At 52.7% G+C, this 20,501-nt stretch overlaps 1 protein-coding gene across 1 annotated transcript in view; it reads left to right on the top strand.

The window, feature by feature from the left end:
• Window positions 1-976: 976 nt before the first annotated feature.
• Window positions 977-20,501, top strand: part of LOC311197384 (syntaxin-binding protein 4-like) — a gene marked incomplete at its 5' end in the record, with an annotated part of 47,480 nt that continues 27,955 nt past the window's right edge. The window contains 5 exons of the mRNA XM_084271138.1: window positions 977-1,044; window positions 10,807-10,880; window positions 15,986-16,081; window positions 16,834-16,903; window positions 18,093-18,167. Of these exons, the coding sequence (XP_084127264.1) occupies window positions 977-1,044; window positions 10,807-10,880; window positions 15,986-16,081; window positions 16,834-16,903; window positions 18,093-18,167 (383 nt within the window). The remainder of the gene's footprint in view (window positions 1,045-10,806; window positions 10,881-15,985; window positions 16,082-16,833; window positions 16,904-18,092; window positions 18,168-20,501) is intronic.

Genomic DNA, 20,501 nt, shown 5'->3' on the forward strand with positions numbered 1-20,501 from the left:
TCACCTTGACCCAGGGTCCGCTCATCCTGCTGTCTGCCCATCCTGCGATCCATCTGTCCCACCCACAGCCGGATACAGGGAAGCACGACAGGGCCAGCTCCGACCTCACCACTCCAGGACAGTTGGCACAGACGAGCCCCCTGCTTCAATCATTTCCCAGCTGCCCACCAGCACTCGCTCCCAGAGCTTTCCTGACAGCCCAAAGGATCCTACAGATGCTTGGGTATGGCCTTAAACAAGGGGGGGAAAAAATCCCTGTGCAAGAATTGTGCCCCAGATTCTATAAACGATTGGAAACACCGAATCCCACTGGCAGCACTGGGGAGGAGGGGAGCAGCGCGCGTCACCTGGGCTTAGTGCCGGTCTGTGACGCCTGCAACTGCCTTTAAATAGTTGGTTGTGGCAGGTTAACCATCAATTATAACCGTCATTAATTAATATAACCATCATTAACGGCCACCACAGGGGAAAGGCGAGGGGGTGACCTCACTGGTAGGGGAGGAAAGGGTTGTTCTGCTGAAATAAACGCTCAGTCTATGGAAGGGGAGGGCACACCAGGCAGGGAAAGCGGGATGTGTGCCCAGGCTGACGGCAGCACACTGGTGACAGGACGCTGTAGCGGTCCCACAGTGGAGGTATTTGCTGTGCCACGTCCTGGGTGGCTCCGACCCCGGGAGGTTGGGGTCTGGGACCGGCCGGCTGGAATTAGCCGTACGTCCCGCAGCATCCCTGGGCAGCGACACAGCCGCTCCGTGCCCAGCCAGCGCCGCGGAACCGGACACATCGGCGGGGTTTAGCCGGGGGGAGCTGGGAGAGGGGCGATCACATGCTTGCCTGCCAGGATTAGATGTGGCTGGCTGTGCCGGGGAGCTTTGCTGGGGAGCTGTGTCGGCCACCGGTGCTCTGAGCCCATGGCCCCGGGCAGCCGGCGCCGGCCAGGGGAGCCCTAAGGGCTCGGTGGGGACGGTGGCCCCGGATGATGTCCTACCTGCAGCCTCCTGGCCGCGACCTGGAGCGCTTTGATGGGCTGTCACTCATCTACTGGTAAGCAGGGCAGAATGCTGCTGCGCCGGGAGCGGGGCATCACTCAGCGTCTCCAACCCCATCTTGGCGAGGGAGGAGGGTGCACTCAGTGCCCCCGTTGCTTTCTGCAGGGTTAAATTCAATTCATTTTGGTGACCCCCTCTCTGGAGGGCAGGGGCTCGGGGGGCATCCCATGGCACGCACTCACAAGCTCCCACTGGGAGAGGGAGCACACAGGTGAGGCTCATGTCAGCCAGGGGTGGGGAAGGGGATTTATTTCACAGGCAGCAGCTGGGGCAGCACCCCAGCCTCTGCAAGCAGCATTGGGTGCTCCTCCTCCTCCTGCAGCCCCAGTGCTGGGCTCTCCTGTTCAGCACAACCAGCTTCCTCAAAGGGACCGTGTCCATGTGGTGCTGGTGTCCAAGGGGCAGGTGGGTGCAGAGTGGGGACCCCTGTGTGGGCGTGGGGAAGGCGGCAGCATGGCGGAGGGGATGGGAGGTGAAGGTGGGTGCTGGGCGGCTGCAGATGTCTATGTAGGGCAGAGTGAGCTGGCGGGAGTGCGGCTGCGGCTGGGGCCAGGGTTCAGAGCGTGTGGCTTTAGCTGATTAAGTGGGGGTCAGTGGGACGGGTCTGGAGCTGATGGGGGCCCTGATGGGCTCTTGAGGACACCCTGAGGTTTGGCAGAGGCTTTCTTGGGCTGGCTGAGCCTGGGCACCCCCCCTGCCTGGGGACTGAGAGCCTGGGGGACCCTGTGGTCACCAAGGACTGCGGATGCTGCCGGGGTGCAATCCATCTCCTGCTGAAGTAGGTCATTGGGGCGAGGGCTGGGGGGGTGGTTGTGGGGTGGTAGCACCCTGTGGGGGTGCAGGTGGGCTTGTGAGGGCAGAACCCTGGAGGGAACCTCTAACTTCCCCTGGGAGGTTGGTTTGGGGTGCTCTGCTGATGCCTCCCTGCTGCTTTTGGGTGCAGAAAAGGCAGAATCCGTTGCTGGTCAGAAGGAGGTGGTGCAGGACAGGCTTGGCCTCGTGGGGAGTGTTTTTGTGAGGTGGGTGCCACCGATGGGTATCAGTGTCATAGGCCCACGGTGGGCATACCTTTGGGGCTGGGGAGGTCAAGGCAGTGCTGCACCCCTGCCTGGCAGCATCTGTGGCCTCACCATGGTTCCCTGGGCATCCCTGGCTCCTTGGAGCTGCTGAGCCCCCCTGCCCTGTGCTTGCAAGGCAAAAATGCTTAAAAGACATTTGCTGTTGGAAAGCCACTCGTATTTGGGTCAAAACCTCCCCAGCTGTGCTCGCTGGGATGTATTTTGTGGGGATGAGGAGCCCCTGCTGAGGGGCAGCCAGCTTTGTGCCAGGGTGCCAGCTCCCACGTGCAGTGGGTGCCAGCGATGCTGGCCGGCATTTGGCTGTCTGGTGGCTCCTCCAGGACGCGGTGGAGGGCGGTGAGCAGATGGTGGGGAGATAACACCTCCCCAGCGCTCTGATAAGCATGGCCCTGCTCTGCTGCTGATTAAAAGATTAATTTTAGAGTTTGAAATAGGAGTTTAATAAATAAACATGAGCTGCCAGCGGGGCCTTGTCTGGCACCATTGGGGCAGGGGCTGATGGGGTGTGTGGCTGGACCGGTAGCTCATCTCTGAGCACCAGCTTCTCTCAGGGGTGATGCAGGGTTGTCCTGTGTGGCTTTGTCCATCTGCTGAGTGACTGCTGGGGGCTCTACACAGGTTTTCAGGGGTGGCTTTTGTACAGGAGCTTCAGGGAATAAAATAGCCCCAAAAGTGCCCGTCGTGGTGCAGACCCACTGCTGGCTGCTCGCTGGACAGTGTCAGGGTGCAGGAGCAGCTCAGTGCTTCCCTCAATCCTCTCAGCATTATTATTACAGCTTGTGCCAGGGTTTGGGTTTGAGCACAGGAATATTTGTGGCTTGAGGATGGGTCAAAGCTCTTCCCAAGCCTCTGTGCCAGCCTCTTCTGTGCCGGCTCTGAAATCTTTCCCCAAAATATATTGTTTTCCCACCCTTCTGTATCCAGTTGTTTCCCTTCCCTCCTCCTTTCCCTTTTCCTTCTTATGGTATCACCCTGGTGAGCTCCCTGACAGCATTCTTATATTTTTCCCTAATTGGGGAAGCTAATCTATTTGCTGCTCCCTGGGGGATTTGGAGGGCCTGATGCCGAGCACAGGCCTGTGGCCCTGAAGGCAGAGTGGGGCCTGCAGCTCCCATGGCCGCTGTCCCTCGTTCATAACCAGCCCAATCCCACAGCCAGGGATTTAGCAAGGCAGGCAGGTTTCTAATCCTGTTAACCCTTCACGGGAGCAGATGCCCAAACAGGGGCTGCAAATCCTCAAGCAGAGCAGCAGATTCCTCACCTCACGGGAGGAAGAGGAGGGAGGAAGGAAGGCTGCTCACATCTGGTATGGCACTGCGCCTCAGTGCTGCTGGGACAAAGATGAAGCAAGATCGCTTGAGTTTTCCCCTGTAGTTGTGTTTGAACTCTGTTACTCCCCATCTCAAGTGGGTACGGGGGAGGTCTGGGTTGGAACTGATGTTGGGGGACCCTTATTTCAGCTGGGTGCAGGGCTCTGGCATAAGCACCTTTTCCAACAACCTCTGACAGACCAATCCTGACCTTGCTGCCACCTGAAACGGCCTGTCTTCCTAATTACTGCAGGACAGGCTAATTAGAGGCCATTCTGCCTTAAGCAAAAGCTTTTGGACCAGCATAGGAAGAGCTGTGTGGTGATGGAGGGGTCTGTCCATAGGAAAACACTTGCAACCCCTCTCCAAGCCTCATCAGTCTCTGAGGCCAGCTCTGCCAGGCAGGTGCCCACGGGCAAGAAGCACCCCCAGAAAATGTTCCACCTTGGTTGAGGTGTATCTTTCAGGTGGGATTGGCTCCCTTTTGGAGGCCCTCATGATGTAAGTGATGGGCATTGGGGGCTTCAAACAGCAAAGATTCAAAGATTGCCTCATGCTGAAGAAATCCACTGGCTGAGAAGGCTTGGAAATGGGAATACATCTATAGGAAGGGGATAGAAGAGGTCAGAGAACAGGACAGCCCAGCCAGCAGTGGGAGATGGCATCTCTGCCTGCCCATGGTCTTGCTGTCTGGGTGGTGCTGGCTCATGGGGCAGATGCAGTGGGAGAAGGGGGTCCTACTCTCCACCCAGCCCAGGGTGGAGACATTTTCCTTCAGCAGATGGAGGGAGTAAGCACCAGCAAACCACCTTGGCTTCAAAACCTTGTCTCTCCATTTTTAGATGGAGTGGCTTTTGTTCAGGCAGGAGTGAATGGTGGCCCCCCACAAGGAGTGGCAGGCCTCAACCAAGGAGATGAAATGCTCCCCAGGAGCCCCCTCCTGACCTCTGTGGACACAGGAGACCTGTCCTTGGCTCAGAGTCTAATTGGGTCAGCAAGGAGTGTTGTCAGGATGGCGTAGGGGTGCTGTGGCCCTCTGCAAGGACTGGACGCTGCAGGGATGAGGTGTGTGACAGTGATTAGTGCTTTTCATCTGCTTCAGGGAGGAGGGAGTGGGTGTGCAACCATGTAGGTGGTGGTGGGAAGTAGTAGCTACCCTCTGATACCCTGGGCTCCCCCCTTTGCCCCAGAGGAAGTGGATGAAGGTCTGCACAACCATCAGGAGGACGAAGGCACCCATGGGGTGTGGAGATGTGTGACCGGTGCCAGCTGGCCTCGCGGGGATGAGCTTTTCCTATGAGTGATGTCCCAAGGGGTTTGGGTGGTGTTACCACCAATGAGGAGCTGCTGATGCCCAGGGCTGGGCTGGAGGGCACTGCTAGAGCTGCACAGAGCTGCCAGTCCCTGGGTGCTCCCTGCAGTCCCTGCCTGCTTTCTCTGCTGGTGGTTTTGGCAGTGTGGTTTCACTTGTTTGCCCTTCTGTTGAGACTTGCCTGTGAATGTCCCTGATCTGATGAGCTCCCTTGAAGCAGCTCCATGGGTAATGCTTGTGAAAGCAGCGTGGGCTGGGCTGTGACCACACAGCACAGTGGCTGTGGACAGCTCCACAGCAGCCAAGTCCTGTTCCTTGATTTATTATCAGCGCTTTGCCCCGATGCTGGAAGCCATGTGGCTGCCTTGGCTGTTTCCTAACCAGACATGTGGGCCCCTCCAGCCTACGCTGGTTCTGTTTGTCACCAAACAAATGCTGGGGGGTTATTAAGCAAGAGCTGGGTGCTGCCTGGGCAGCTCTTCGCTCCCACCACGTCTCTCAGTGTTGGTGGGATATAACTTGGTGTCCTGCTGAGGGCTGTACCTCCTGTTCCTCTAAACCACCTGGAGTCTACCTGTGGGCTCAGGGATGCTGCTGTTGGCACAACTGGCCCATCCTCAGGTCTGGCATTCCTGTGCTGCTGCTTCACCAAGCTCAGGGTCCTGCCTGGAGCCTTGACTTCCAGCCTGGATGCTGTGGGAAGAGGAGAGGTGTGCCTCTCCCAGGGTGGTCCCAGTTTGGAGGGCAGGGATTTGGGCCAAGTTACCCAGCAAGGGCTGCTGTGTGCCAGGCACAGCTGGAGACAGACCTCAAAGGAGGCAGAAGACAAGGAGAGCCTTTTAGCCACAGACAGGTGAAAGGCTGCTTTCCTAGAAGGTCCTCTGACCAGCTCAGGGAGGAGCGATGAGTAACAGCAACGCAGCAGTGAATTGCATCTCCTCCTGGTTTTCTGTTGGATGGGAAAGAAACTCTCCTTGATTTTTGTTGCATCCCTACCTAAACCATCTCTGATCTTAACAGTACTTTCTAAAGCAAGAAGTCTGAAGGAGGGAACCCTGAGGCGGTGCTCCCTGGGCAGCGCACAGCCTGGCTGGAGGCAGGGAGGATCACACAACTGGTTTGTATTTAGGGAAAAATCCAACTTTAAAATGTGCTTCTCTTCTCCCTGAGTGAGCTTTCTTGGCATCAGGAGAGAGCATCCTTCCCATGAAGCCTGTGTGGCTTCATGAAGGGGTTGGAGACTTCCCACCAGGAGCTGATCGCTTGGAAGCCTGGAAGTCCAGGGGTGCTGGTGTGTCATGGGGCATCACATGCCCCATCAGTGCTGTCTGTGAGCTCTCTTCAGTTGGGGATGATGTGCTGGGAGCGTTTCTTTAGTTTGAGTTTCAGATAAGGCAGCTTTTCCACCTGCCCAAGGAGCTCTGTGGGCTGTGAGTCAGGCTGCACAACCCTTCCAGATCTCCTTGCCATCAGGCAGCACTGAAAGCCAAGTTGTATGTAAGACCCAGCTTCTGGGTTTTAGCCTCAGTGTTGGCCCTGGCATCCTTGAGGAGACTGAAGATTCTACTTCTTTACTTGCATGGCCTTCCCATGACCTGGAGATGATCCTGCCTGAGCAGCCAGGCTGCAAAGAACTGTTTGGCTGGGGAGAGCAGCTGTTGAACCCAACAGTTTCATGAGAGTTGAGCTGTGAATGATGCCTTCTCATGCCATCTGGCACTTTTTGCTGGACATCTCTCCACCCACATGCTGGCTGTGAGGTGCCAATGCTCCTAATGATGTAAACCCATGCCTGCTGTGGGGCAGCACAGCCTGGCACTGTGTGCTTGCAGGCTGGGTGGGTAGGGCAAGGAGAGACCAGAATAATGAGAAAAAGTAACTTTGCTGTTGGCTGTGCTTGTTGCAGCCACCCTTCCCCCTCTTTTCTTTCTGAAACCCAGGAAATGATACTGTCACCACCTTTTCTACCTGCTCCTTGGCTGGTACATAACCTGCTCCTTCTCCTGGTACATATCCTGCTCTTCCTGCTCCTGCCCAGCACTCCAGGTTTCACTCTCCCTCACTTTCCCCTCCCTATCTCCTAGTAAAATGGATTAGGGATGCACAGGGCTTGTGCCATGCTTTGCTATCAGCATTTTATTGTTAATAATGGTCCTGCTCTAAGGACCAGAAATAATAATATTGTGCTACTTCGGTGGCACTTACATTGGTGCCACTTGTAGCTTCATCCAGTCCTGCTTTTCATGCTAGGGCTAAGAGAAACTGACTCTTTTCACTCATCTTTTTTAATATTAAAAATATTTTTTCAAGCAAACAGAGCTTCTCTTTTACACAGAAAAAGCAGCTTCACAAAAGGTCCCATTTCTAGCAGTCAGCTGAAAGGTGCCCATACAGGCTAAGCACATTTCTATGCTGTCCAGGGCTGATGTTGTGGTTTGTACTTAATTTGTGCTCTTTTTGTTCTCCCACTTACTCTAAAAACACAAAGTCTCATTGGTGGTTCCCTGGGGTAACAAGCCTGGGCTTTCCAGCTGGATGTACCCCCAGTTGCTCAGCCAAGTGCCCAGCTCAGTGAAGAGCTTGAGCATCTGGTGTATTTTGCCAAGGTCTCTGTTTTGGAGGATGGGGTTGAGGACCTGAAGGGTTAGAAGGTGGAAGCTGAGCCCTGCTCCTCTTCTCCAAGGGCCTCTTTGGTTCAATTTTTATTTACTTTACTGTCTGAAATGGATGGGTGGATGTATTACTGGGTTGCCAGGGAATTCTTCCCACCTTTCTGTATATTTTTGGGTTAGGCTGGTCTGGCTTTAGCAAGCTCTCCTGCAGCCCCTCTGAAGCTCATCAAGAGAGACCACCTTGTCCTGTCCATGTTGTCCCTAGCACTTGTGCTACCCTTTCCCTTCAGCAAACATTGATTCCTTCCAGGTGAGGCTCTGGCCTGTGACCCAAAGGGGTAATTTTATGAGTTGATTAATTAGTAGTGTCTCAAAGGAGCTCAAAAGGCTGTATGTTGAATGTTGGTGGTGGGATGGAAGTTGTGTCTTGCTGTGACTGTGATGGTTACAGTGCCTTAGAGGACTGGGGAGTATTTAGGAGAGTTTTGGCCACCAAATGGTCTGGTCTGCTTGAGTTTCTAATATTTCATGGGAATACTCCTGCATGGAATTCACTTAAAATAAAGTAATTAAAATGCAGGAACCCTTAATGTTTTTCCCTGCTTTCAAGCTCCTTGCACTGGCCTGGTGAAGCTTCATGCAGCCATGGGGAAAGTCTTGCTAACAAAACAAGTCTTGCTAACAAAACAGCAACATTTGATCAGCTGAAAACATCCACTGGGTCCAAGGAAAGATTTGGCAAGGCATTTGCAGTCCCAGGCAGGCATGTCCATGTCTGATCCCTGGCTGATGCTTAGCTAACGAGGTCTGTTGCAGCCACACAGGCCGTGCAGGCAGCGTGAGGAGGACACGGATAATGGGGCTGAGAGCTTACCTGTGCCCCTAGCTGTTCCCCTGAGCTTGTAGGGATGCAGGATTTGTGTCCTCCTGCAGCTCCAGGACAGCATGTTTCCTTGGAATGTCTCTTCACTTCACATTGTGCCCACCAAGAACACAGTCCTGCTCCTGCTGAGCCCTGCAGTGGCTTGTTCCAGGTCCATCCATGCTTGCTGGCCAGCCTTGGATCATCTCACGTCATCCCTCTGTCCCCACATCCCACAAAACAGGGGGTGTCACGCGTCTCTGCCTTGGTGATGTGCACCCCAGGCAGGGGTGGAAGAGACTGTTTAAAGGCAAACTATGTCTCTGGCTTCCCAGCAGACAGTGGAACAGCTGAACTTGCTTCATATTAAGAAGGAAATAATGTGGGCTGGGAAAGATGCTAAAAGAACAAACCCACCCCCCTAAACCCCTAAGTGCCCCAGGCTCTTGTAACTGCCAAAGCTTTCCTAGGGATTTTAAGCCTTTAGGGGTGGTGAGCACACATGTCCTGCACCAAATGCTGCCCCTTTGTCCCTGGAGGGGCCATTCCCAAAGGTGTGCAATAGGATGCACCCAAATACTTCTCCTGTTCCGCTAATGAGCGGCAGCCCTGCTGGGGGGGCCGGCAGCGCTCCCGCCCCCTTCTTTGGGAAGGCGCTTGCGATGGGCCGTGTTGGCTTTGGCTTGCATAAGCTTTAATCTAAAGTTGGAGATGTTTTTAGCTGATCTGTGTTAATGTTGGGTGGAATTAACATGCATAAGGGGAGACCACGTGATCCCCTCCGACCTCCCCCTTTTTTTTTTTTCCCTTTTTTTTTTTTTTTTTCCCATTTTCCCTCCTTGCTTTAACGGATTCCTGCCAAATTGGAGTGGCTGGTGCAGGGCTGGGCTGCTGCTGCAAGCAAGATGCCCGCTGTCTCTGTCCTTTACAAAGGAGCCATCATCATCAGCAGGTAATCCCGCCGCAGCCAGGGCAGGAAGCAGGGAGGGGGCGTGGGGCAGCCCTTGGGGGGTCCCAGCGGCCACCTCTAGCCAAAGGCTGTCTACTGTGGCTTCTGCAGGACCAGGGTGTGGGGGCAGGGATGGCTTGTGTGCTGCAGAAGGAGCTGAGGACATCATCACTTGTGCCTGTTGTTGGGTTTCTTGCGTGGCTGGTTTCTGCTCCGCCATTCAGGCATCAAATCGGGGATCAAAGTTGATCGTGTCAAGTAGGCAGCTGCTTTACCAAAACCTCTGTCCTTATGTTGCATTTCAGCCCAGTTTGAGCTGTTTCTGTTTATTCCTGGTGGAGTTTCCTCGGTGACTTATTTATTCTAAATGCTCAGAAAACCCTGGGTGGTAAACTGAGCCAGGCTGGGCCTGGGGTTGATTTGGCTTCCTGGGATACCATCAGGTTCTCTTTTCTGACAGCCAGATGCAGCCAGTTGTTTGTCTGGTCTTTTGAATATGTGAAATGTTGCAAGAATATCAAGGGGGATTATTTTTAATGAGGAGAAAAAGCTTTCAGTCTGGATCTTGGAGGTGGGGTTCACTGGCGCTGCGGATAGCTGGATATTTGGAGTGGTATTTTGGATGCCTGCAAAGAGAAGTCCCTGAGGTTTATTCCTCTCCTGTATACCATTGGACTCTGAGGAGTCTGTTGTGACCTGTGGTGTTGTTCCTTGTCAGCTGTATCCAGATTTGGGATCTGATCTGGATTCAGAAACTCCTTTTCTTTTGTGACTTAAATCCTGGGAAGCAGAGTGTTTTGGGAGCCCACCACCCCACCCCTGGTTTCCCACCTGGTGTGTTTGGCTCTGGGTTTGTCAGATCACAGTCCACCCATCCTCATGTCCACCCATCCTCACCGGGGTGACCATCCAAGGAGGAGAAGCACTGGTGGTCCACATTTGAAGTCTGTGGTCCCCAGCTTGAGCAGAGTGGAGCTTTTGGTGTCATTTATTTGGGACACCTGTCCTGCTAGTGGGTATTGGGGGGGAGTCACTTGTCAGAGTAGAAGCTTGGGTGTACAATGCTCTTGCACCCACTTTGCCTTGTGATGAGATGCTCCCACCATCAGCCTGATGAGACAGGTACCCGAAGGGGGTCACCAAACCTTGCAACCCTCCTTTCCCAGACTCCCCTCCAAAGGGATGGAGACTGCCTGCATTACAAAACCCCGGGAGCAGATCGTGCCTGGCTGTCTTCATTACAGGCTGGCTGTGTTTGTGAAACTGGTTTATTCCTGGAACACTGGTCTGAGCTCTGATCTCATTTCCCGGGAGCTGGACAGCTGTTCAGCCCTGTTAATCTGTGGTAATGAATCGCAGACAGGTCCATCAGATTTGCTGGGTGGGGAGGATGATGTCCAGCCCTGCACATATTCTCTCATTTATTTGTCTAAACTCCAGGCATTGGGGGTGGGAGGGGGTGGCTTTTGGTCAGCACAGGCTTAATGTGAGGGCTGTGACCCTCAGCCTGCGCGTCAGCATCGTTCTGTGGGCAACATCTGGGGTGGTGGGAAGGGTGTCCTCGTGCAGGTGTTGGTTGGGTGAGTTTGTTTTAGCCTGTGGAAGAAAGATGCCTTTCTTCTCTCTCTCTCAGGACACTCATGGGACCGTATGGGATGGATCGGACCGTGCATTGCTTCGACTTCTATGACTGTGCAAATGGGCTGGGTGAGTACCAACCCCCTTCAGGGGACACTGGGGTGGGCTGGGGCAGCTTGAGCATCTCCTCCTTGTCCTCAGCAACTCTGCCATGATGTGCCTCCCTGGGTGAAGTTGGGCATCTCGCAGAAATGCCAGTTCTTGTGCCTGTGTCAAGAGTCTGGCAGCACCTTTCAGCTGGGAGGTAAAATAAAGTCAAAATCCTGATTAATTCCCTGTCAATGGTGAGCAGGCACAGCACTGAGAGCTGTGTGGGAGTATTTATGTATCATAGAGTCCCAGACTGGTCTGGGTTGGAAGGGACCCCAAGCATCACAGAGCTCCAACACCCCTGCCACAGGCAGGGACACCAACCTCCAGGCCTGGAGCTACACAAGGTTGCCCAGGGCCCCATCCAACCTGGCCTTGAACACCCCCAGGGATGGGGCACCCACTCCCTCTCTGGGCAGCCTGTTCCAGCCCCTCACCACTCTCTCTGGAAAGAACTTCCCAATATCTCATCTAACCCTTCCCTCCTTCAGCTTCACTCCATCCCCCTTGTCCTGCCAGTCTCTGCCCTTTGAACAAGCTGATTCCCTCCTGTTCCTCTGCTCCCTTCAGGGACTGGAAGGCTGCAATGAGGTCCCCCCACAGCCTTCTCTTCTCCAAGCTGAATAAGCCCAGCTTTATATATACATATATGTAAATATATATATATTATTTCATATAATATATTATATTTAAAAATTAAAATATACTAAATAAACCCCCAAGGGCTAACCAGCTGCCTGCCACTGCAGCAGGGCACTAGAAGCCACCCTGACAGGTGGCACAGGGCGTTGCAGCTCTCCTGGGGACCAGGTCATATGAGTTGTTTTTGGAAAGTTTGTCCCACGGGTAAGGGTATGAGCACTGAGTGAGTCAGACATCCTTCCATGGCACTCTGAACATCAAAGCATGGAAGAGAAGTGAAAAGAGGTGGTCACATCCATCAGAACGTGAGAAATAGCCACAGGTTCATAAAACTCATCTCAAAAGGATCCAGGGTAGCATCTTGTCTGACCTCTGTGTATCCAGCAGCATAAATACTGGTGCTCTTCCATGGACTTCATAAAAACTTGCTGTCCTGCATCAGGATTTCTCAGGGTTCACCACACAGGCTCCTCCATAACTCTTAACTGCAAGCACAGGTCCATCACCCTGCAGAGCAACTGTGGGGCTCTTTGGTAAGGTCCTTGGGTGATCATCTGGGGACCCCTCCTGAGAAGTCAAACTCACCAGAGAAACAAGCTCAGGTTTCCTGAGACTAGTTATGGATTAGTTGCTGGCTGCTTCCAGCTCTTGGATAATGGGGCTTTCTGCTGAGGAGGAACAGCTTTGCTGAATCTCCCCCTGGTTCAGGGGAGCTCAGAGGAGTGTCTTTGTTTGGTGAATGCAATGTTTTAATCTCCAGAGGTGGATTTGGTTGAGTTGATGGGATTTTAGCTGTTGGGTTAGATTAGCTCGTTAAAGGAGCTCGGAAAGCCTGGCTGTGCTGCTGCTGACCTCTGGGAGAGGTGCACAGATGTCACAGCCCACTGTGAGCCACTTTGCTGAGCCCCAACACTCCTCCTTCCCCCAGCCTGTGGCCAGACTCTCCAGGGTCTTGTGATGTCCCAGGGGAAGGGATAACACTGTGGATTTTCTAATGCCATCATAAGCTGTTCTCATCCCCTCTTGTGAAGCTTGAAATGCCCAAGACAAGCAGTCATCCTTCAGGACTCATCCCTGTCTGCTGAAGACCCTGTGTCTGATGTAGCTGTAGCTGCTCAGAATGGGTTTTTTTGAGGGGGATAAAAAGGTTCCTCTAGGAGCTTCTGCTGCTCAGATGTAGGTGTTATTCCAGCAGAGCTTCTTTAGGGCAGCATTAGCCCGCTCAGTGCCGGCACAGTAGGTCAGCGTTTGGCCCTGGGTCTGTTGCTCTGTGGCTTTAGGTGGAAACCAACATGTGAACCTCAGCAGAAGTTCAAAGGGGTTACCTGGCAGCTCCTAAAACCCGAAATTTGAATTAAAGAATAGCCATCAAAGGGAAGTGCTGATTAAGAAGCACTTCTCAGAAACAACGAGATCCCATTATCTTGACCTTCATCTTCTTAGGACAGGGCAGCGAGTGATTCACCTCCAATCCATCCCTTCCTCCAGACGGAAAAAGCTGGCCAGGGCTGCAAGATCAACAGAGGGATTAAGGGAAATGTAATTGAACATTGCTAGCTTAGGAGCAGAGCGGGCGGCCTCGCTCCGTGCGGGCTGCCGGGAGGCCGGCACGGCAGCCGGTGGGGTCGGGATGCGCCGGAGATGATTACAGTTGGGCTAAACAAGCAGATTAGCCAGGACACCCCTTGACCCTTGGTATAGGGAGCTGGGAGCAGGTGAGATTATAGCCTGAGAAGTTGATAACCGCAACACTGGCATTAGTGGGAGTGGGATTAGATGCACCAGAGGAGCTCGAAGGGCTTGAAGGCATCTGTAGAGTTGAAGAATCTAAAGGAAACACCGTCATGGTCAAAGTGGGATGCCCAAGTGTAGCTTCCCTGTAAATGTTTATTCTGCAAAAGAGAAAATACTGGGGGCATGGGCATCAGCTCCAGGACCTTTGCCAGAAAGGAAAGATTAAATAGAGGGATCCAAAATAGGCTAGATTATCTGGCCCTAAGTATGACTTAATAAGCATTATACCGGGACCCTGATGCTGTGATAATTAAAGAGCCATTATTTACCTACACTGGGTCCCAAAAATAAATGTGATTGAAATGAGAATTTATACAACACAAAGACTCCTGGGAATGTTACTGCCACAATCTCTGGTAATTTCAGGTTGTTTGGATCAATCCCAGGCTGTCCCACAGCTCAGTGGTCAGCCCTTCCTCCTCCTTCTCCTCCTCCCTGCCTCAGTGGGGACTTCCCAGTGCCTGTCTCTTGGGAAGGCAGGACTGGCATCTGGTGAAGCAATGGGAGCATGAGCAGAGCCTGGCAGCACTCAGCTGGTTTGCAGACAAGGGAGTTCAGTCAGGGTTTCTTCCTCTCCCCTGTCAAAGTTTTAGTGTGTCTGGGAGCAATACTGTGAGTAAGCGCCGATTTTAATAACAAGATCGGCTTTTCTCCTGCCATCGTTGGGGATAAAGGGGGATTTGTAGATACTTCAGCTATATTAAGCCATTATTACAATTGATTTGCAGACACAAAAGGGAAATGAGTCATTATTGATTTGATACCTCAGCAGCAGAGCCTGACACAGGCAGGTCCTGCTGGGTCGCTGGGTGATGCTGCGGCTCTTCCGAGATGCAGATTTTGACATTAATTGTCTCACACCTTTTATCATCCTTAATTGCTTCATGTTCCAGTGTGAAGAAAGACATATGACAGCTTCTTGAGTCATCACCTTGGCCTTAGCCGGACTTAGTGTCCTCTCCATTCAGGGGAACCAATGGGGCTTTCTGTCCCACAGGACCCCTCAAACCCTTCCCAGAGATAACCTGCAAAGCCCACCAGCAGCCACCCCAGCCTGGTTGGAAGCCAAGAAGCTGTCCAGTTGAGCATCCTTGGTGACGATGAGCAGCATTTACCTTCTGCTAGTGGGTTTTGGGGCTGTAGCATCTCTTCCCCACTCTGGTCCACAGGTGCCTGACCTGCTTCCATGCCTCAGTGAGGCTCATGCTGCTTGGAGATGCCTCTTATGGATGGTATTTCAAATCCTAGTGAATTTCTTTTGAAAAACCAATATAATGGAGAACAGCATTGGTCCCTTTCCCTGAGGTGTTTTGCTGTGGATGCCAGTGCCATTGGTAAAACAGTTCCTCATGCCCAGGAGGGCATCAAGCCCAGGGAATAAACTCCAGCACTTGGATGGGATTGGGGTTCTGTACTTGGGAGAAGCAGCAATTAGTGCATATACCGGTTTTAATCACAATTTTAATGAAGAGGTAACTCAAGAGACAAGGTCTTTTCCTAGAAGCAGCTGAAAACTTGGCAGGGTCTTGGGTTACAAGAGGAACTAGGGATGGAAATAGCAGCATTGCCCCAAGGAGTCCCCCATCCAGCATCCGCTCCCTTTCTGAAACCATCAGGAGGGAAGAGGGTCTTGTGTTTTGGGAAGAAGCTGTGCTTCAGAGGTGTTTCTTGCATGGTGCCACTTCTTGCATCCCAGCACCCCACCAAGGCTCGCAGCAGCCAGAGATGCAGCTGGGTTCACTGTGGTACTGCCTGTCCTCAGCATGCCCTCTTGTCCAGAGCAGAAAAATGCCTGACTGGCAGCTCTCAGGGGAGATTTGTTAATTAAAGCCAGGGTTTTTAATCCTTCTGTCCACAGCCTGGATCTTTGAAGCAGGGCATAATGAGCCCTGGACAAATAAGTCTCTTGGGCCTTTTCCTGCCGCTGAGCTTATACGTGCCAGCAGGGACAGGTCCTGTGGCTGGAGTGGTGGCCATGCAGCATGGAAGCCCTTTGCCAGCCCCATGAGGGATTTCAGAGCTGCACCAAAGGTCATCTCTGCACCCTGGTTCCTGCCTCTGGGCTGCTCCTCCTGGGTCCAAACACTGATGAGAAGTGGCTTCTCTCGAGCACGCTCCTGATGTCCAGCTCTGCCATCGGTGGGAGCTTCAAAGGCTGTGGTGGAGATGCTGCTGGAGCCTGGCAGGCTGGTGAGCTCACAGCAGGGATGTTCTCACTGCAGTATTGAACCTGGGGCTTGTCCAGGTGTTGCATCTTGAAGGGGGTCTCCTGGGAGAAACATCTGGCCTCAGTATTTCTATGCCAAGTCTTTATCAGTCACCCACCAGTGGCTGATTTCACTGTGAGGACTGACAGACTTGGGGCTGGGGAAGGTGGTCACTCCCTGCCTGTGCCTTCTTCAGCAGCTTTGTCTCTGTAGCTGCTGCTCCTGATGGGTGCTCTCAGATGCCTTTAGATTTTGTGTTGTGCCAGCATCCTGTTGCTGCTCCTGGTGTAGTGCAGGAGGTACACAGAGCTTTCCAGGAGTGGGTTGTAAAAGGAGGGTCGGGTGTGCAGGGAGCTGTGCCCAAGGCCACATCCCTCCAGGACAGCCTGTGGAAATGGTGATTCTTCTGCCTCTGTGTTATGGGCACTTCTTTTCCTCCAGGTATTAAGGTAATTGGTGGCATCAAGGAACTCACTGGAGAGGAATATGGAGTTTATGTCAAGAGGATCCTTCCAGGGGGTGTCGCATATGCAGACGGTGAGTTAAATGTGGTGTGAGGTGCTGCAAACTCTGAGGAAAGCCAAAATCCAGAGAATGTAGTTTATGTGCCCCCTTAGTAGGCGTTTCAAGAGCTTCCTCCCAGATTTTCCAGCAGTGGGGTTATTTTTCTTGCTGTCACATCCAGCAGCAGCCTTGCCTTGTCCAATTGCTTCCCGTCTCTAAAGCGGGATCCATCCCTGCCACACAAAGAACTCCCCTTCGCTGCCCATCCTTTCCCACATGCCACTCGTCTCCTGTAGCCCCAGAATGACCTGAGATCCTTCTGCAAATTCGGCTCTGTGTCCCTTATTTGCAGCTGAGTAGGTATGAGGCAGGGTTCTGCTGAGCTCACGGTTCATAACGTAAGCCAGAAAGGTTTTATTTTTCTTTCCAAATGTTACACCACCACTTTTCCACCTCATAAAGAGAAATCCAGGGCAGGTGGAAAATGTTGCTTTCTACATGACCTCTAATTGAATTAGATAAAGGCTTTATTGGGGTTTTTTTTTGGTATTTACTTTTGTAACTTCCTACAGCAGAGGAAGTGCTGCAATGCCAGCACAGGCTGTTCTGGGAGGCTGCAGAAACTTCATCTGTGGACATCCCGAAAAACAAGTTGGATGAGCATCTCAGGAACGAGCTATGCATATTTCATCCTGTCTCTGGGCAAAGGGAGGAACTTCCCAACCTCTCCCAGTCCCTTCAAGCTGTATTTTCTGCAGTTTCTATCCATTAGTTTTCTTTTCTAGGGCGCCTGCAGCCAGGAGACCAGATCCTGGAGGTCAACGGAGATTCCTTAATTGGGGTTACAAGTGAGAGGTACCAGATCCCAAAGGAAATTTTGCATTCCTGCTGCTTTTGTATCATTCTGTGAAGTGGTTTGAGCTGCAGGTGGCAGGGAGGACGCCAGGACATCGCTCTGTCTGTGTGCTGTGACTCAGCCAGTGCTGATCCTGAGAGCCAACTTGGAATTATCAAACGGAAAGTTTCTGTATGAAAACAGCCTGGTGAACCCAAACTGCATTTGTGAGAGATTCAGATTTTTCCCCAAAATGCTGGGTTTTAAGCAGCTCCTGGCACTTCCACCAGCAGTTTCCAGCACCAGAGATGTGCTGGTGCCTGAGTTGCACAGTGCTGCCCTGTGCAGGGTATTCCCTCCAGAGCCACACTCCAGCTCCTCAGCTCCATGCCAAGAAAATAATTGCCAGATCCAGAATACTGCCACACAGAATCACCAGGTTGGAAAGGACCTTTAAGATCATCCAGTCCAACCATTCCCATCCTAAGCTAAACCAGATCCCTGAGCACCTCATCTCCCTGTCTGTTAAACACACCCAGGGAAGGGGACTCAGCCCCTCCCTGGGCAGCCTGGGCCAGGCTCTGACAACTCTTTCAGTAAAAAACTTTTTTCTAATATCTAATCTAAACCTGCCCTGGCACAGCTTCTTGGGGCACTGTTTTTCTGTTAAACATCATGCTGGCCTGCTGCTGCCTTGCTTTTCTGCACGGTGTGCTTAGGCTGGATGGGTGCTTGGGAAGCAGTGTAAGGAGCTTCTCCTGCTCCCAAACCCCCAGAGTGGCTGGCTGATGGAGGAGACCCCTGAGTATGTCTCCACAGCCCCCTGCATGCTTCCCTGACTCCCACAGGGATACATGTATTTTGAACCAGAAAGTGGCTATCCCTTAAGTGGAAACTTCCTGCAGGAAGAAACATGCTGGGAGGTATTTGCTTATAGCCATGAGCATTTTCTGGGTCTCCTTTGTTATTGGGGACTTCTAATTTATTGCAGAAGTGGGAAAAATCAGGCTGTGACTTGGCTGTCCTTTGGCTCTGCTGCCAGGGCAGGGAACACGGCTGCTCGCAGGCAACCAGCCAAAAGCCACTTGGCAGCTGGTGGGGTTTGCCCAGGCTACTGGTCTTTGCCCAGTTTGCTGTGAGCTTCTGTGTGGCTGGGTGAGCTCTGCTGCTGCCAGCTGGTGCTGATGCATTGCTGTCCTTGTCTCACAGGGCTGTGGACATCTTGAGGACAGCATCGGCCACCAGCCACATGCGCCTTCTTATAGCCCGTGATGACGATGCCAGGTAAGGGGTGTCACCCTGCACCGGGAGGGGGGATCGTGGCACTCCTTGGCACCACAACTGGGCTGCCTGGGAGCTAACAGGACTCAAAGCTTGTGGGGAGAATAAAGGTGCCCACGGGTCACTGTACATGGGTGGGGACATGCTGGGGCTGTAATGGGAAGGGAAGCAAAGCTGGTGGCTCCCAGCTGCAGGCCTGGCTTCAGAGCAGCCTGTGCCACCTCCACAGGGCACCCCAGCATCAAGCAGGTTTCCCATCGAAGACCAGGGCAGCTCCAGCCTCAGCTGTAGGATGGCATGGGCTTCTGCTGAGCTGCCTACAGCTTTATGTCCTGCACAGAGCTTTGAATGAAAGCGTATAGGGACAGCAGCATGTTCCTGTTCCTATCCAGCTGCAGACCTTGAGCTAAGGTCATCCTTCCCCAGAGAATTCCTCCTTCCCAGGGAGGATGGACAGTTTCTCCCTGAAAGCTCTCCCCTCCCCACTCCCTGGAAAACCTTGTTCTGCCTGGAGAGGCTTGGAGGGTTCAGAAATGGGAGAGTTAGGTTTTGTGTTGACTGGATTTAAGCTGCATGGGACAATTATAAGAGCAGGCAGGGCTGTGGAGACTGAGGAACAGAATTAGAGGGGTCTTTGCTTGCATCCCTTGGGACATCTGAGGCAGTGTGCTTGGAGAATCCTCCCCCTTGAGTAGCAACACTGCTCTGGAAACTTGAAGCACACCTGGAACTGCTGCAATGAGAGTGGGTTCAGCAGTGTGTGGCTGTGGGCAGCTGGCCGGTGGCACTGAGACGTTGTGCTGTGTGTGGGTGGCTGGAGATGGCACTGTCATCTGCTCAATGTGCCCGTGTCCCGTTAGCACCGGGGATGACGGTTTCATTCCTCACCCATCAGCAGCTGTGGAGCAGTGCTGCTCTCAGCACGTTACTCATTGCAGCCCTCTTGGCCTTAGCAGAACAGTGAGAGTGTTGTAATGACAGGGATGAGGCTCATCTGGACACAGTAATGTTCTGGTGGAAGAATTATTTGCTATTAATGAGGGACCGCTCTTTACCTACACTCTTCCGGTGCAAATAGCATCTCAAATTATTATACTAAATGCAAATCCTTCAGCAGCTGCTGAGGATTCTGGGTGAACTGAGCAGGTCACCAAAGCTGCATTCAGGAGTTTGACCCTCTTTTGTTCTGAGTAAGGATGCTCCTCTGTGCTGCAGCGGTCCCCTTGTGCCCCCTTAGGGCTGGGGGTGGCAGCAGGGGTTTGCTCAGGGAAGCGCTTTGCTCCTCAGAGCCCCCAAAGCAGGCTTTCTGCTGTCACCCGTGCTGATCTGCTCCAAGCTGCTCAGGCATCTCCATGTGCCTCCTGATAACTTAAATTGCAGCAGATGTTTCTTAAAACGTGCACACATGTGGCTCTGTCAGCAGCTCCAGGTCCTTTGTGCATCTGGCTGCAGTTCCCAGTTGCCCCGTGGAGGAGCTGCTGGAAAAACCAACCCAGGGAGACTGGGAGGGCAATGGAACTTTAAGCAATTTTATTTGGCCTCTGTTTGCTGTTGGCTGCCTGTTAAATCTGGGAGAGGTTAGCTGGAGGCAGAGTGGGGGAGTAATCACTTTATTTATTTCATTTTTTAAAAAAGATTTGCAGAGATTTCCCTTACATAATCATCTCACAAACTGTTTAATACACGAATACATATCTCCAGGATTAAGGGCTGGGGAAACAGGGGAAGGATTTTTCTGCTTTCTACCTTTTTTTCCCCCTCTCTCCTTAGTTTTATCTTTATTTTATTGATGCCCTATTATCTTTTAAGTCTGTCCCTGAGTGTGGGTGAGCAGACAGCCCTCTGTCTGGGTTGAAACGGGCTCTCTGACTCCCCAGGGATGGCCAGCTCAGGGGAGGGGATACCCACAAACTCCTGGGAGTTGAGGGTAACTTTATGCCTCCCTGCTGCCCAGCAAATTGGCTCAGGAGATGTGACAGCCAGGAGAATGATGCAGGGAGGAGTGTAATTCGGAGCAGATACTCGTAGGCAGGCTGGCTTCAGGAACACAAGGCACGCTGGAGGAGGAAACGTAAGGACTCCGGGTTTGGAAGGCGATCCAACCCGCCTGCCAATGTTCCCAGTGACTCATCCCAGCAGCATTTTGTTGTGGTCGCCCTGGGGTGAATTTGACTCATAAAAGTTATTATTTGTCCCTGGAGCTAATTATAGGACCGAATTACCTGCGCTCTTCTTGGAACTCAGTCCTGGCATGCATGAGATGCATGTTTTCAGCCTGTCGCATCAGACATGCTGCAGAGAGCGGCAGGAATCACAGAATCCCAGGGGTTGGAAGGG

Source organism: Gallinula chloropus, assembly GCF_964237585.1.
Source record: "Gallinula chloropus genome assembly, chromosome: 15".
Lineage (NCBI taxonomy): Eukaryota > Metazoa > Chordata > Aves > Gruiformes > Rallidae > Gallinula > Gallinula chloropus.